The sequence below is a fragment of the Galleria mellonella genome, unplaced genomic scaffold (assembly GCF_026898425.1).
Source record: "Galleria mellonella isolate WM207_F2 unplaced genomic scaffold, CSIRO_AGI_GalMel_v1 utg377, whole genome shotgun sequence".
Classification (NCBI taxonomy): Eukaryota; Metazoa; Arthropoda; class Insecta; order Lepidoptera; family Pyralidae; genus Galleria; species Galleria mellonella.
The window spans coordinates 1077514-1095541 of NW_026442089.1; the positions used below are offsets into that span (position 1 = coordinate 1077514).

Genomic DNA, 18028 nt, shown 5'->3' on the forward strand with positions numbered 1-18028 from the left:
GAACATTTTGCGAAGCCACCGCGCGGCTTACAATTCCCGCTGCCTTAAACTTTACTAACTGTTACAATCAAATTACGGCCTACTTAGCGTCGCGACTTTGACTTGAGTTCTCAAATCACAAACTTGTTAAGTAAGCGATTGTCAGATGTGCCTGTGTAACTTGGAACTGATAAATGAGATACTAAAAGGAGACTTTGCTCAAACACGTTCATATAAGTACCTACCTCTTTCGCGCCCACAAATTTCACTGGCAAGCAGATTTTTACATGCGGCCTGAAATATGAGATAGCTGTGTAGCACCGGCCACTGCTGGCTCCTGTAATATGAAAGTCTTGAATGCTGAGTCCAAAAAAGATTCTCAGTCAGTAGCTATTGACTATATTTAACTACTGTTTAATAAAGTTACAACATAACCTATGGTTTGATATTTATAATTAAGTGAACTTGCTTGCTTGTGAGTTGCTCACAACTTAGATTACATGTTTATTTTTGTTATTTACTTAATTTTCTTACACTGTATAATTATGTTAAAGTGAATGCTGTGAATACCTATAATAGGCATGTGCATTAATATTGTATTGTATTTAATGTTTGTTATACCTATATGTTATAATGCAATATGCTGTTGGTGTTCCTTAAATAAATAAATAAACAAATAAATAAATAAAGCGAACTACTCATTACATTAACTTTGTTCCCTCTGATTGAAACTGTCGTAGAAAAATGTTGAAATTTTCATGTCATATTATTAATAGCATCGAGAGAGTGATTATTGAAAATTTAATATCAAGACTCTCATGTGGGTTACATAAGTCCATTTTCTCCAATCGTCTGTCAATTCACCAACCGCCAATATTGAGCTTATTATTCAATTTCTATAATTTTAATCTAGTCCTCTGCTCAACAGTCCGTGCACTTCTGCAGTTTATTACCTTTCTGAAGAGTCATCTTTTATAATTGGCCCATAATTGCCTTCAATCCACGATAATTTGCGCTTTAGTCGGAGTCTACAGCTTTCAGGGAGTCGTTTATCATACTAATGTATATATCAAGCTTACATTTGAATCATGTAATCAGTTTAAATCATCTCTCACACTGAATATAACGTTAATGGAGAATGTCGGATGTTACTTCTCAGACTGACGGCTATGACATACATAATCCAGGACGAATATTGTTAATTGAAAAATGTACCACGCTCCATTTTACCGTAGACATTGTAGACACGTAAAAGTACTAACATTTAACGTGAATTACATGATCTTTAGATCTTATTATCAAGTTTAGGTATGTCGAGAATTTCACGTGAAGCTTAAAGGATATAGAATTAAATATGTGCGTAGAGTTAAAATAACAATATTGGTTGCCCACTGCGGTTAACACGGATGTAGTGATTAATAAAATGAGACGAATTTTTTTCTTTATGCTTGATGTCTTCTGCCTTACTCACTCACTTTTTTATGTGGTTATTTGTTAACCAAAATTTTCCACTTTTCCATATGTTTTTGTAAACTTTATATGTCATACAACCCTTATCCTGGCAATTACAAATTTAGCAAAATGAATTGACAAAATAAGCCATTTTGAAATGGTGCTCTTACATTCGGCAATTGATTATATTATAGATTCAGTGCTACACAATAGCACAAATCGCTTGATGATTACATTGATGTCGTTAGTCGTACGGAAAACTAAGACTATACCCATTACATAGCCTAATATGTCATCACAGGTGGGAAAGGGATTGTTAGCAATGGAGTTTGACAGCCCCGTTACTAGTAATATGCCCTATTAGGTCGACCTCCAGGTGGTTCCCCCTGGAAACCATCGTGAACAATTCTTGTTGAATTCGTCACGATGGGCTAACTGACTTGCTTCATCCTCATCTATTATCCCTTATTGGTGCCCCGCTGGTGTATACCGATAGCGCGGGTGGGGTTACCATTCCATTAATAGCCATTAAAAAAAATGTCATCACGAATAACATTTCGTGAATCAAAAATTCATAAATCACATTTTAAGCTTTACATACTAAATATACTACATTTTATTTTTAAATCCTGTCTATAAATCATTCAATTTCACTCCTAGATCAATGCTAATGATTTTGATTCAGTCTGCCAGCCAACGTTAAATTAACACCAATTACAGTAAACAATAATTGACTGTAGTTGAATTAGACGAGATTAGAGAGGCGTCGCGGAACATATCGCGCTGGTTCACTGGCGACTAATTCCATGATCACGACCACGGCCGCGGCCGGCATGCGGCACGCTACTGGTGACGTTTATGACATGCCGTTCCCGCCAAAAGCAACATTACGCGCCATTTGTCACAAAGATAAATAACGTATAGCCGACTGTTCTGAATAACGACAACATTTGTAAATTTTATTAGAACTTTTCTAGAATAAACTTGAAATTGAGGAAGTGATCTGTAAATGTACCTAATGTTTATTTAAAAGTTAATCTATACATTTCACCGAGGTAGTATTTGTAGATTTTTATAATGGAATAAATTCTGAATTCAGTTATCAGTTCGCATTACTGTTTATCGTTTTGCATTTTTTTTTGTTCATTCTTACAGTGGTTTAAAATAGATTTTGTCACTATTATAGTTGCTAGTTTTTTTTTTGCACAATAGATTCACCTTGTCTAATTTATACTTTAACATTTGATTCCGATTACACACGATTTACACTTACATTGGCAACCTGACAGGGTGAGGGAAAGGGATTGTTAGTAATTGCCCCATTTCTAACAAATCCTGTCAGGTCGATCTCCACGCGGTTCCCTCTTGAAACCATCGTGATTAATACTTGTTGCATTCGTCACGATGGGCTAACTGACCTGCTTTCATGCTCACCTATCATCTCTCACTGGTGCCCCGCCAGTGTATACCGATAGGGGTTACCATACCATTATCATCCAGACCAGAGGGAGACTTTGTGCAAAAGTCGTTTGCTTGGGTACTTCTGTCCCATTCATGTTTCGATCATAAAGCAGTTGAGTTTGCATGGCTGTGTTTCTGTCTGAAGGGTGGCATATGGCGTGAATTTACTGGGTACAGAGGAATAACACCTGAGTCCTCAGGAATGGCAACGCCTGGGAGGTATCATGGGCGAAACAGTGAACTCTGTTATGTCCATGGTACTGCTCATGTCTATAGGTGACGGTTACCACTTTCCATCAGGTTGGCCGTCAGCTTGTTTACCAATACTTGACGGGGTATATCTGTAACCAACAGTCCCTTCTCTCCAGCACTTTATTTAAGTATTTATAGTTTATGTTTACGACTCCATCGCTCCGTCAGCGCCAGTAGAATGAAGGCACCAATTAAAAGTGCACTAAGTTCGAGACACGCGTAGCGGTGGCGATCGTTACTAAAATAACATTTTATTACGTGAAAGTAATACTACAGCTATTAATATATTTAAAATAGTTTTTAATGGCATTCAAAAAGTATTACTACACAAATATACGTTAATTATATACCATATCAGTCTTTAATTATCCATTGCTGTGCATAGGCCTCCTTCTATTGGGGTGTTTTGCCAATAGTTGCCATGCTTGGCACGCGCATTGGCAACCGCCATGTTAACCCACATTAAAGTTAGTTAATCCATAATCCATGGAAATGTTTTACGAGGGACGCTGCTGTCCATTCCTCGAAGAGTTCCCTTAGTTGCCTCTTACGACACCCACGAGAAGGGAAGGGGAGCCCCATTCTATGCCGGAACCACACGGCGAATTAATTATATAAATAGGCATATTTATGTTAAGAGAAGATATGTATTCGATTATCTTAAAGATCTATTTTCAAATTATACACAAATTTACTACTATTTAATAAAGTGTCGGTCGGCAAAGAGCGCGTAACACCCCTGGTATTGCAGGCGTTCATAGGCTACGGTAACCGCTTACCATCAGGCGGGCCGTATGCTTATTTGCCAGCTCAGTGGTATTAAAAAAATTTTTTTTTCATTATCCAGTCGTCATGATATTTATCAAACATAAAACGTTTGAAATGGAAAAAGCTGTTTCTTGTCCCAACCGATCAATATATCCCGATCATGTGGACGAGTCAGTTGATAACAACTAATTTATAAAATCAATAAGATTTATTTATATTCACTAGTTTCAGTGTGAATAATATGTAGAACATGACTTATATGATTTACGTTACTGATTACTCAACAACATCGCATTTTATTTCTTACTAACTGTAAACAACTGCTTTGCCCACAGCTCCAAATAAAAGTATTCTGTGTCAATTAAGTGCACGGTCTATTTGTGTACTGATATCATTAAGATGTATAGAGCCAAGCGTGCTTAAATAGAAACAAAAAAAAAAAAAATCAACTCATCCACACGAACTTTGACATTTATCATATTTTTTGAATGGATGAAAATGGAACTCCGCCTGCGTTATCGATATACACTGTCGGGGCACCAGTGACAGATGATAGGTGAGAATGAAAGCACGTCAGTTGGCCCAACGTAAAGAATTCAACAGGAGTTAACTACGATGGTTTAAATAAGGAAGTCAACCTCATAGAATATGAATAGAATCCATTACTAATAATCCCTCTCCTCCACATTTATAATATTATCTGTAATAGTTTCGGTTCAGTGATAATGAATCGATCAGCGCTCACCACTTTATCCCAGAAGCTATTTTATTCCCTCGCCGCTCGTGAGAAATTTCAACAACCTTTACAAAATTTACATTAATTTTTATTTAAAATTGCCACCTGCATCGTCATTTGCTATGGTACAAATACTATAACCCGTTCTATTCGCGACTATTTCTCTCTATAATTGTATTGTTTAAATATTTTTACAACCAAGTTCCGCAGTCACCACCCACATTCCCAATGTTAGCGTACCGCCGTGACCTATAATTATCTATTTATCTATAGTCTATACATAGATATGGGATCCTTTGAACTTTATAAATTATAATAAGTGGTATCAAAAATAAACGTTCGTTGAAAGCTAAATAAAACCGTGACACGAATGTATATGAGGCTACTGTGTTGTTATTCTCAACCAACTTAAGAAAGGTATTCCATAGTATTTTGGTGAATACGTCGCCAATTCTGTATTGGTTTTGATGATTCTTTATTTTAAATGGATAATGACGACTTAAATTTCCCACTCATTCTTCTTCCTTTTATTCTAAATGCTTTACTGTTCAGGCAGTTCGCCTATGGAACTCACTACCTGCCTCTATTCGGTGCACTCAAACTGTTACTAGCTTCAAAACCTCTGTTAAATCTTACTACCTCTCACTTTAGTACTATTTTCCTGTGTTCTCTCTTCGTTTTCCTTCGTAATTTTTTTTTCTGTTGTATGTGTGCTGTTAAGTATGTGTATGTTATGTATATATTTAATTGTGTATATATTATATATGTATGTGTATATATGTATGTATGTATCTATATATGTTTGTATATGATAATATTTATATAATAGTGCGCCACCTACTCTTTGTCTTTTTCTCAATGTCCTCTACCCAAAGGTTGTCTGGAAGAGATTGCTTAGCGATAAGGCCGCCTTTTGTATCACTTCTCATTAATATTTACTGTATTTGTTATTTCTCTTTTTACTTGAAGCAATAAAGTGTAAATAAATAAATAAATAAAATAAATAATGTTCACTACCGTATTAGTACAAATTATGCCAGTTGTACAATATCTTAAATAATTTAATTCAAATGTTGTCTACTGATGGTATGTCCATCCCCTGACAGACCAAATGCGACTAGAACGATAGAATAAATATAATAATTTAATTCAAATTGGATACAAGTTATTGAAATTCAAAATAATACTACATAATAAAATTACTGTTTTAATTTAATATTGTTCATTACGTTGCATCGTCAATTATATTTCCTATTATTACTGTCTACGGTCGGCCAGTAGATAACACCATGTGATGTTAAGTCCGACATTTACACTTTTTAGATATATTAAAGGTTCATAAATTAATAAATAATAGCATTAATGAACGACATATACTGTGATTTTTAAATAAATCTCGTCTGCGCTATTGGTGTAATCAGTGATGGATGATAAGCGAAGAGGAAAGCGTGTCAGTTGGTGCACCGTGACGAATTCGTCAAGAATTAACCACCATTTTTTTCAAGGATGAATTGCGTGTAGGTTAAATTAACATGTACTGTATATTATTAGCAATGAGTCCACTGGTCCCCGTAATTTCCTCCGAGATTACATATTTGTAAGTTCCCAATTGCAAGAATCCTGGGCACAGCTTGTCTGTCATTCAGTAGCAAGGAAGGGAAGGGATTCCTTTTAATGCTTACTATCAGCCTCATTAGTAGCTAGATCAACCTTTGCACAGTCCCTCCATGAAAGCCTCGTGCTGAATTCCAGGTGTATTCATTACGATGAGCTAACTGACCTGCCTTTCCATTCTCACTTATGAACCCTTATTGGTGCCCCGCCAGTGGGTACCGTGTGCACAGCAGGGTCCTATTATTATCCATCAAAAAAAGTCAGTAACAAGGAATGAGCTCAAGATAGTAAATAGCTGAAGTGATGATGATGATGTACCTGCCTAGTTATTAGTCTTAGACTGATGTTTAAATATAATAATAAACAATATACAACGGAAGGTGATTGCAGCGGAAACTACAGCGAACGTGATGCAATGCGTTCCATCTCACAGGTATTTGGAGCAGTACGTACTGCACTCGAAGTAGATTGTGGAACAAAACATAAGCAGTACGCGAGTTTAGATTCAAACATAAACAAGTAACCTCAACATTGATACACAACCATCGAGCCCCCAACCAAGCACACTTACAGTCCAATATTTTTGATTTGACGGATCTATGTCGACTCGACATTTATTTGACAATTGAGAGACATAAATATATATTTAAATTCAAATCATCTTTATTCAAATAGACTTGTTTACAAGCACTTTTAAATTGACATTATTTTTTAATCTACTGCAGAGTTCAAGAAGTTTGTTATCTGTTGAGAATAGCCTGCAGGAATCTCAACAGTTACTCTTTCCAATCTCTGTTAACATTATGTATATTTATTTAAATATACTATGTTTAAAATTACATAGTGGTTAAAAGCCCGTGCATAATTAATTAACACCATGCACACTTGTCATTCAAATAACTAAACTATCGACTATCTTGAGCCACCTGCATCCACCTTTAGTGTACGAGTATAATAGGGGACGCCAAGCGATGAGTGATCATGAGTAGTCAAACAGTAAGTTATTTAAATATGATAACTCCTAGATCATAATAAGTATATTTTGCTCCGCAAAAAAAATCTAATCAAATTCTTTATTTGCAAGAAATACAGGTTATTATGATGTTACAATACAGAAATAATAAAAGCACATGCCGCGTTCTACCCATAAAGTGGGCAAAATTTAAAAGAAAATATATTCGTGTGTTTACTAATATTAATTCAATTATTATAATATAAAAAACAAAAAATATTATAAATATATTATTGCGAGTGAAATTTATCTATTCCATGGATTACAATTATGTAAAATGATTGTGACATTTTATATTATAATAAAAAAAAGACAACATTACAAACTGAAATAAGTTAGAAGAAGTCACACTTATGCAAAATATCTATAGTTTATTGTCCAGAAATAGCCAAATACTAATAATATACCTTATCAATGAGCAGTAAAATTGACTTATTTAAAAAAAAATACAAAATGTCTCTGCCTCTATGATAGAACGCAGAAATTTATTATATATTTTTGGGTGAAAAGAAAGTTACAAGTGATAAAATAATTAAATACACGAATGACCGATGATGTATTTCATGGATTTAGTTAGATTCAAATTCAGATCGTTCATTACATTGTAAATATTCAAATTTTAAATCTGGAATTAAAAGTGTGGGCAGTAGAATTTTCTTAACGACAAGCAGAGTTTTACTTTGCAATGAAAACAGCGGCTTCAATCGTCAAAGAGTTAGTGTGACACCAACACGGAAGGAGATTGTGCTGATTAAACAAATAATTACCAAAATCGATTCAGAATTAGCGATGTAACATCTACTGAGAACATAGAGACGAATTGGGAAACTCTTCGTTTTCGAAGTCACTAAAAAGTACTTTACGACAGCTGTTAACGTGAACTCGATCTCATTAAAAGTTCGCCGCGTGTTTGCTTTTTATCAACTGCCCGTTGCTGTCGATGAGTCAGCGCGTCAACGCATTTTAATGCATTCCCGGAATCCATTGTGATTCAAAGTGAAACAATTCGTACAAATGCGCTTTTTTTAGTTCGGTCGCTGGTGAATGACTCTGTGCGAATTTTCATTGGCTCCACGCCTCGAGTCGTTCGTTACTGTTATTAATGAATTACATGTGATGGACAGGTTAATATCCGCTCTGCTCCGTTGCTAGCAATAAACTATTAGACGTGTGAACACCACGCAGTTGTCTCCGGAAACCAACGTGTTTAATTTCTGATCAATTTGTCACGATGAGCAAATTGATCTGACTTCATCGTCTCTTATCATCACTGTATTGTGTGTTATTAGTGTATACCGATAGTGCAGACGAGGATACCGTCTTATTTTTATGAATTAACAAATTATACATTCTATTTATTTAGGTTACTTCGTATCGTAAGTACTTACCGAGACATGATCGCACACCTACGAAAATCTTTGACCCCTTATCCTATACGCACTTGATCGATTTTTAAGCGACTTTAAAAATGGCCAGGTTCTCAGTCGCTTATATTTGTTTTTCATGAGTAAATGTATAATGTGATACCTTATCTCTGTTTAAAAAAAGTCTACTTCAAGCGTGACAAAATTATCGGATCAGTACAAGAGTAAACCCTAACGACCGCAAGATCGTCAGTATATCTATCATGAATTGGCAAAGACGAAGAAAGAATAAAACTACACAAAAATCTAGTCAAAATGAGCACTTCCTCCTTTCGAAGTCAGTTAATTACTACATATAATGAACTTCTACCTTCATATACAAACGAAGCTATCGTCCAACGATCAGTAGATGTGCTATTTATATTTTGAGAACTAATACATTATTAGTATAATAATATGCGGTCGGAGAATTAGTTTACTTTCTAATTATTTATCCATAAACACTAAAACTAATAAACATATGGAAACATCAAAGCATTGTTTGAACAGATGAAGGACGAGCGCGCCGTTATTATAAATACTGGGCCGTCGAACTCGCTTCGATTTTTATTCGTTATTCGACTCACTCTTGACGTTTTTGTTTGATTTCTCCACGTGCCTTTGTGCACATTAAGAATATGTTGGATGCCTCAGTAAAGCAATATATTACGCGGAAGTAAGAACTTGAATGGAACTGTTCTAGTGGGGCATCCTTTATTGCATTGGACAATAAAACTTTTAGCACGTTGTCTTTAACTCTGGAAATATTCTCTTTCTGTTATATACTATAAATAGTTATTTCACGCGGTTTCGTCCATATGAATTCCTTTACTCGCGATTTCATGGGAATTTCAGAATAACTTTGTTACCATACACCTACGTTATTTTAGGACCTAAGTAAAAAATTAGACGAATTGAGAATCCTCTTCTTTTGGAAGTCTGTTAAAAAGGGCATCCTACGTGGGTCCGAGGATGTAGGAAGAATGTCTGACGAAAGATTGAAGCTAGCAAGAGATGTATGTATGGTTTAGGGACAGAGGTTACTGGCACTCAGTATTTTCTGTCTAACCCGCTAGCGACTTGATTTAAAGATATATCGAGTTAACTGCCACATTAAGTGGCTCCGTAATTTCGACTGCGTGTCACTGACCGATATTAATGACTGTTTCTATGCATCATTCTTTTAAGTAAAGTCTACACGAAGGAACATAACCTTGTTTCTAGAATCCGTGCACAACTTGCGCAGATGAAAAGGAATAAATGAAGTCAATCGCTTTCAATTTGTTGTTCACAGACTAATGTTTATTTGTTACTCTTTACCAATGTGGAAACTTAGTAAACAAATACTTCACACATAGTTTATACACGCACGCCAAATTAAAAGTACCCGTAACCGGACAGCGTGTATGAAAAGATTGATAAATGTGAAAGAGGCGAAAGAGATTTGTTTGAATCGAATCATTCGGCGTTCCAATATTTCTGCCTACACTAATGGGAGACAAGCGTGACAGATATGTATGTATGTATGTATGTAGTTTATACCAGTAGGGCAAGAAAAATGCCATTTTGAACGCAGGTTCCTTTTATACAGTGAGAGAAATTGACGAAATTCTTAGGAACAAGGGTCCCATAGGTGCATAGCATTTTCTCATTTATTTGGTGTTGGCGTACTGCACAATAAATTAAGAAAATAGGTTCACAAATCATATAATACATGTGATTCTCTTTTCCCTCTAATTCCTGTCAGTATCGTTATACTTAATTTACTCCTTTGGTGTACTTTTAAGATGATATATCTTTTATTCTACTGTTTCGTTCACATCCATTGACGTCCTCGGAAAGAGAGGTATCATACGCTGAATAGATAGTAAAGTTGATCGATCAATAAACCTTTTTATTGTTTCCAGAACAAGATGAACATGCAAGAGAGTGGCGGCGAGGAGCCGGCGACCACCGCACCCCCCGCCGCCACAACTCCCACGGGGGCGGCCACCACCGCCGTCACCGCTACCGCCCTCGTCACAGGCACGGCCGCCGCCACTATCGACGGCACCGGACCCTTGATACCAGTACCACCTGCACCGAGAAAACCGCCCAGAAGAGGACCCAAAGTCCAGCAGGAGCGGCCGAAGAGGGCACTCTTTTGTCTGACCTTGAAGAACCCTCTACGGAAGCTGTGTATAGATATAGTTGAATGGAAGTATCCTTTTAAAAAAATATTTTGGTTTTTTGTGTAACGTTTTTAACTAACTCCAGAAGGGAGGTCCTCTGTGTATTCCAATATACCCATACTACCCACGTTGTATAATATTTTTTGCCGCTTTTACACTTTCTTCTTCGTTTCAATGGTTCAGGGATCAGATAGGATTGCTCTTGAGTGAGTTATTAATAGCTCTGTCATCAGTCTCATGCGAGTCCTGCACCACACTGTATTGATTTTGATGATAATTTTTGCAACCGATAAGGTTTAACCCTCAAGTTAATCCAATAGTAATTCCTTTTTTTCATGAAAGAAAAGTCAACATGGGTAAACAGAGGAACTTGTTGAACTTGAACTTGAACTGGGGGTGCTCAATAGGGTGAGACGGTATTTCACGCCAGAAAACCGCCTGAAACTATATAAAGCTCAAGTGAGGCCACACATGGAATACTGTTCTCACCTGTGGGCAGGAGCGCCACAGTACCAACTCCTTCCGTTAGACCGCATTCAAAGTCGGGCAGCTCGAATTGTTGACGATCGGCGTCTTACTATCCGGCTCGACCCACTGGAACTGCGTAGAGATGTTGCATCTCTGTGCATTTTCTACCGAATTTATCATGGGGAGTGCTCTGAAGAATTGTTCGGATTGATACCTGCTGCAGATTTTCACCATCGTACAACCCGCCATAAACTAAAATTTCATCGCAACCATCTGGACAAGTGGCGGTCCTCCACCGTGCGTTTTTCAAGGCACTTTCTCCCACGCACAACCACTCTTTGGAATCAACTTCCAGCAGCAGTATTTCCGAACCGATACGACAACATAACCTTCAAGAAAAGAGCATATTCCTTTTTAAAAGGCCGGCAGCACACCTGCAATGCCGTAGGTGTTGTGGGTGACCATGGGCGGCGGTAGTCACTTACCATCAGGTGAGCCGCATGCTCGTTTGCCCCCTGTGTTGTAAAAAAAAAAAAAAAACTTGTTGACTGTCGTCATTGTACTAAGAAAAACCATAAAATCTCTTCATTTTGTTAACGTACATGTAAAGAATAAAACGATCCAAGTATATATTTGTGGGGGGAAAGGGATTGTTAGTAATAGGGTCTAACTGATACATTGCCAGCAATACACTTTATCAGGTCGATCTCCACGTGGTTCTCCCTAGAAACCATCGTGGTTAATTCTAGTGGAATTCGGCACGATGGGTTAACTGACCTGCTTTCATCATTCACTGGTGCCCCGCCGGTATATACCGATAGCGCAGGCGGGGTTACCATTCCATTATCACCCATTTAAAAAAAAGTATATATCTGTTAAATAAATACGTAAGATATGAGTATAATACAAGAGTAAAAAATTTTACAACAAATTTTGTTCTTCCAGTTTATTTGGTGAATAAATAAAAATATTTAACAGAATTCTATCCACGATGCTAGAACGCAAACAAATCGAGCGAGAGTAATACGATTTATAGCTAGCTCGATACATATTAATAATAATATTTTGTATGTAGCAAACAGTTTATGGACATAAAAATCATTCGATATAAATAAATTACGATGAAGGATATATTGTGTTTTAAATTCGAGCGGTTCCTCATCGCGAGCGACGCATGTTGGCGCGCGGCCAAGTGTACCGCGGCGGGGCGCTGCTGCCGATTCTGCGGTAACCACGAGCAAGTGGACCGGCAGTTACTATTGGGGCTGCAATAAAATTAACAACCGTTAATGTATTTGGAAACATTTCTTTTAATACATGCACTGTGTGTGCGTGCGAGACTGTGTGTGTGTTAGTTACTTCCATATGATGGTGAGGTCTACCTTCCTTTTAACGTTTCTTACCCGATATAGTTAGAAGGTCTTTGTTTTACGTGTCTATTCCAACAGAACCCCCTCTCGTGCAGTTCAGCAAAAAATCTCTTTAGCCAGCGTACAATATAAAAAGTGACAATCGTTAAACCATAATTGAAGACTGCTCCATAATAAAACCTGCAATTATCATAAAGATAGATATATAATTTATTTGCATTACTTACAGCAAGTTACACAAATAACAACAGATATACACAGTAAAAAGAGATAAAAGTATGCATATATAAAAAAAAGCAAAATATAAAAAGCTCGTAACATTTTTTCTTTCATGCGTCTGCCATAGTAACACAATTGGTTATAAGTCGGTTTGTTATTTTGCCCTCAAAAGAGATAAACCCTAATAATCTGTTATGGGTAAAAGCTAGTTCTTTTTAAAAACAATATAAAAAAATAAATATAAATAAAATACATTGTATGTGTTCATTACATTCGCCACCATTTAATATTTATTCTAAAATTAAATAAATAAATAACAGCATTGGAGGAGGGATAGTCAGAGGTCACTTTTTGTCACATTCAAGCAATCAAGCGGTAAATATTTCCGCTAGATACCTATTAGGTATGCCAAATTTTTGTTTAATAATTAAAAACATTTTTAGCTCTTCTCTAAACATATGTTTAGTTTTAGACAATTTCATTGATACAATTATTGTTTAACCAATACATTAGCAAACCCTGTCGATTGGAAAAAATAAATAAAAATACAATTACGCACTTTCTAGGTCGAGAACTGACTGAAAAGCTTACACTCCGTTATAAAGGTACTCTGGTACAATGCCCGAACAGTATATAATGATTTAATTGTAGGTAAACAATGGAGAAAAAACTTGGTCGCTTGCCAGCAGGCACGCGGGCCGCTATGAATGAATGACGGCCGCGTGATCGCGGAAATTCTTCGCTGGTAATGACATTGTGCCATAACATAAGCGGTAATTTAATGAAATGCTTTGACTCTGACGAGAATTAATGTATGACGTTTCTCGGATACCAGTTTTTGGCAATATCTTCTTTAACATAAATCTTTATGACATTCTTTAAGATCGAGATATTTAGACGTTCCGAAACGATAGTATCCGGAGACCGAGACTCGTATATATTACTGACATATATTACTTATTTAATAAACAGTTTTTTTTTTTTAAATATAACTTCATATTTAAGACAAGACAAAAAAATTACTTGCGCCAGTACGCCACCTAAAACCCAAAAGTACAATATCCAAAAAAATATGTTCACAGTCGAGATCGAGCGAGCTCTTGGACATTTATCGTGAACTCTGTGATGTAAATTCCGTTTTCTATAAATTACAATTATAATTATATTAAAAAGAACAAAGTTTTTTTTTATACAACTTAGAATGGCAAACAAGCTGACAGCCCACCTGATTGAAAGTGGTAACCGTCGCCTGTAGACATAAGCAGCACCATGGACGTAACAGAGTATAGTGTTATGTCATGTTAGGGTCATCCTAATAATTTAATAAAAAACAGTTCGTTTCAAGTACAACCGGGATATGTCAAAAAGATAGTGCCTCAGTTGCAATGCATTGCGACAACTGCAAATACAAAACCTATATACGAGTATATAACATTAGACATTAGACAAATGTTGCAATAAAATATTTGGTTATTGCCTTCATATTTAACCTAACAGCACCTCATCATAACTGTGAAATTTTTGAACGCAATCTATTAGAATGAGTCGCAGGTTGTCGCGCGAGTTCATTTATCACCATAATTACGTACACGACACGCTACACGCGTTTTATCCGATGAAAGTGGCGTGTTTAAAATAACTCATGTGTCTGTTATCATAGAGATTTATAATATCTTACAGGTGCTATAAAACGAGCTTTATAAACACTTTAAATTAAACGTTAATGAAGTTTAATCGCGTCACATTCATCACTTTTTCTTTTAATTATGTTACCTGTAGGAATTTTCGGATTCTTATACATATAGTTTTTTTTTTTTTAATAAAATAAGGTATAGGACTTAAGAAATGCATTGCAGGGAGTCAGTGGATGCAGGCGGCTCAGGACGTCTTTTATGGTAGTCTATGGGGGAGGCTTATATCCAGTAGATAATGGCTGAAATGATGATGATGATGGTAGGACTTCAGGGGACTCCAAACGTTACCCTCACTACAACGCCAACAGCGACAAATGTCTCTGTCTACCCCATTTGATATTACATATTTATTTCATAGTTTATTCTCAATTAATTTTACACATATTAGTACTGTTTCCTATACTAAGCTGATAAAAAAGCTAAAACTTACTTCAAAACCATTTCTATTTTTTGAACGAATTTTATTTTTTCATATATAACAATTATGTGCTACTTTGGTCATATACATTCCTTTCCCGTGGGTCTCATAAGAGGCGACTAAGGGAACTAATTAGTCGAGGGATGAACAGCAGCGTCCTTTTTAAAAGATCACCAAAAGCCTAACTTCTGTTGCCGATCCGCCTGACAATGCATGGCAATTTTGTGAATGTTCATAATTATTTCTAGCTTGAAAAATATGATCATTTCGGACTTTATAACTGTGCGGTGTGCAGCCGGGGCGGCTCGCTAGTGCATACAAAAACAATAAATGAAACGTGCATATATAATTAGAAAGAATTAACTTTCCAACTTTCACTGGCAGCGGCGCGCTCGTGTCACCAACTTGGATCGTCCGCCTTTGTAATATTTATAAATAGATTAGCATTACAACGCGTAGGTAGTGTGATATTTCTGTACTAAATACATACCTACTTGACATCTGTACATAAGCAGTGCGTTATACGATGTTGGCTGATGCGTTGCCAAGTGGCCGCCGCCCGCACTCGCATCCACACACAACCAACACTACAGATGCACAGTACATTGCCTATTCACTAGTTGTAAGCCGCAGCTTTACTCACACCAATTATAAATAAAAGTATTTCTAGAATGTGATCCACCTGTGTACCAAATATTCCAATCAGTTCAGCTGTTTAAACCAGGTCATTCCACCACTACTGTATCACAAATACAGCGGGCTATAAAATGTATATAAAACAGAACGGAATGTAAATATGAAATTAAAATGTAGAGTTATGTTTAAACGCGCTGCGAACATATCTGTACTATTTATATCGAAGTTATATAGACAGTGAAGAGCGCCACACAGAGTCCTAACAGCCTATATTCCTAAGAAGCTACTACGAGTAGTATTTCTAACAACTTTACTACTAAACCACTCTTCCCACGACTCTATTTTTGTTTGTGTGGTCACTAGTTTGTCAATTTAATTCTATTCTCGTAACTTCCTGACTAACTCAAAATCTAAGATATAAATGCTTATCCTTGAAAAGGTCATGTGAAAATCATCATGACCTGAAAACACTTTCCATTAGGTAGTCGGTCAGCTTGTTTGCCATTCTAAGTTGCATAAAAAAAATAGAGTTACGCAATAGAATTGAAAGACATTTGTAAATTCAATATAATGAGGAATTATATTAAATCTTATATTTTTATAATCCGAATTCTTTGCATAACTGTTAGTATAAGAAATAGTAAATAACTGTTAGTGCATTAATTTATGTGTAGATGTGATCACAGCGTCATGGTACATCTACATCCAGACTAAAAATAAGATATTTGCCACAGAATTCAAATATCTGGATTTTTTTATAAATATATTACAAAATAGATAAATTTATATATCTAACAAGAATAATTTTGGTCAGTGAAATAGATACTATGCGTTTGTGTGCGAATCGATAAACTATTATTAACTTTATCTATTTCTAAGGAATTATGTCTCATGTCTTTGCGTATTCAGGCATTTTTTTGGTACAAACTAACGCCATATTTAATACTTTCTTAACAAACCTAAGGTCGTCGTAAATTCTTTAACGAAATTAATTAGTTTAGCAACAGTATTATTTAATAAAGTCTTTACGTCGATAAAGAAGCTGTTTTTTACTAAGGAAAATCTATTTGTATATAAGATTTAATGTTGTGCAAGGTATCGAGTATTTCCTTAAAACAGTCCAAATCAGACCTTTCGAGTGGATGATCCTGACGACGATATTCGCGAACTGCATAGCGCTGGCGGTGTACACGCCCTACCCAGCCAGCGACTCCAACTACACCAATTCAGTATTGGTAAGTTATTTAATCATTATTATTTATAGCCGTCTGGTCCCGACATAGATTGGGCCACCTCTTCTTTGCCCGTGGGTGTCGTAAGAGGCGACTAAAAGAATCGAATGGTCGAGAAATGGACAACAGCATCCCTTCTAAACCATCGCTGAAACTTAACTGTGTTTGGCAAACCACCTGCCAACTACTGGCAAAACACTCCTTAGGAGAGAGACCTATATTCAGCTGTGAACAGCTAACGGCTGACATGATCCACAGTACAAGTGTTCCAATGTTGGGTTAAGGTATCCTCAACTACTTTCTTCAAGTGCAAGTTCTTTTATACATTTCAATAATCTTATTTCAGTCGCCACGCTTGTTTGCATGCTGTGATCAGATGTGAAGGATGAGATAAAGTAGTACTAGTACTGGATACTGTGATAATTATGTAATTTCGCCTCTGATGTGGCTGACGTTCATAGGCTACAATCACCATTTACCACATGGCAGACCGCATGCTTGTTTGCCACTTTATATAATTCGTGACTGAGTAATGACTGCTTAGTAAGTAGTTATTTACAAATTCTAATCATTTGTTGCACGAATATGGGTAGATACATTAAATGAAAATATTTTATTTTTTATTAAAGAAAAACTAACAGATAGAAAATTACATCTCGTAAAAAAATCAGTAAAGACAAAAAGCCAATTACAGATTTTCACAAATAAAATCAATATTTAACTAATTCACATGACATTGGTAATTAACTTAACATCAACTAAATTAAACTTAGAGTAACAACATTATAGTAGTACACATACTATAGGGAGGCAGTTATACAAATATAATATAGTACTATGTATTATAAAAATATAGAGAGCTCTTCTTGTATGTTTTTGAAACAATAAACATACTTTAACGAAACAAGACTTGAATGCAATTAATGTCTTGAAACTTTACTGAAATTATGATTCACGATCAACTTGAGTGTGGGCCAGGAGAGCGTTGGCAATTCTATTATATTTATCACTCAAAAGTTTCCTTACACAAAATGTAAGAGAACGAAAAGCTCTCACAGGGAATGAGTACGGCGCGAAGCACACCTGCGCTGCGACGAACTGAATGCCATCCACACTGTCGTGTAGTACTAGCTTATTGTCTTG

The 18028-nt window shown here is 36.1% G+C and overlaps 1 protein-coding gene across 12 annotated transcripts in view; it reads left to right on the forward strand.

Annotated features, from left to right (window-relative positions):
- Positions 1–18028, forward strand: part of LOC113521059 (muscle calcium channel subunit alpha-1) — a 91698-nt gene that overhangs the window by 42693 nt on the left and 30977 nt on the right. For all 12 annotated transcript variants that reach the window (XR_008253126.1, XM_052897620.1, XM_052897619.1 and 9 more), the window contains exons 3-4: positions 10585–10877; positions 16783–16888. Coding sequence is in view for 11 of the 12 variants with exons in the window: in XM_052897620.1 (XP_052753580.1) it covers positions 10591–10877; positions 16783–16888 (393 nt within the window). In the remaining variant the exon portion in view is untranslated. The remainder of the gene's footprint in view (positions 1–10584; positions 10878–16782; positions 16889–18028) is intronic.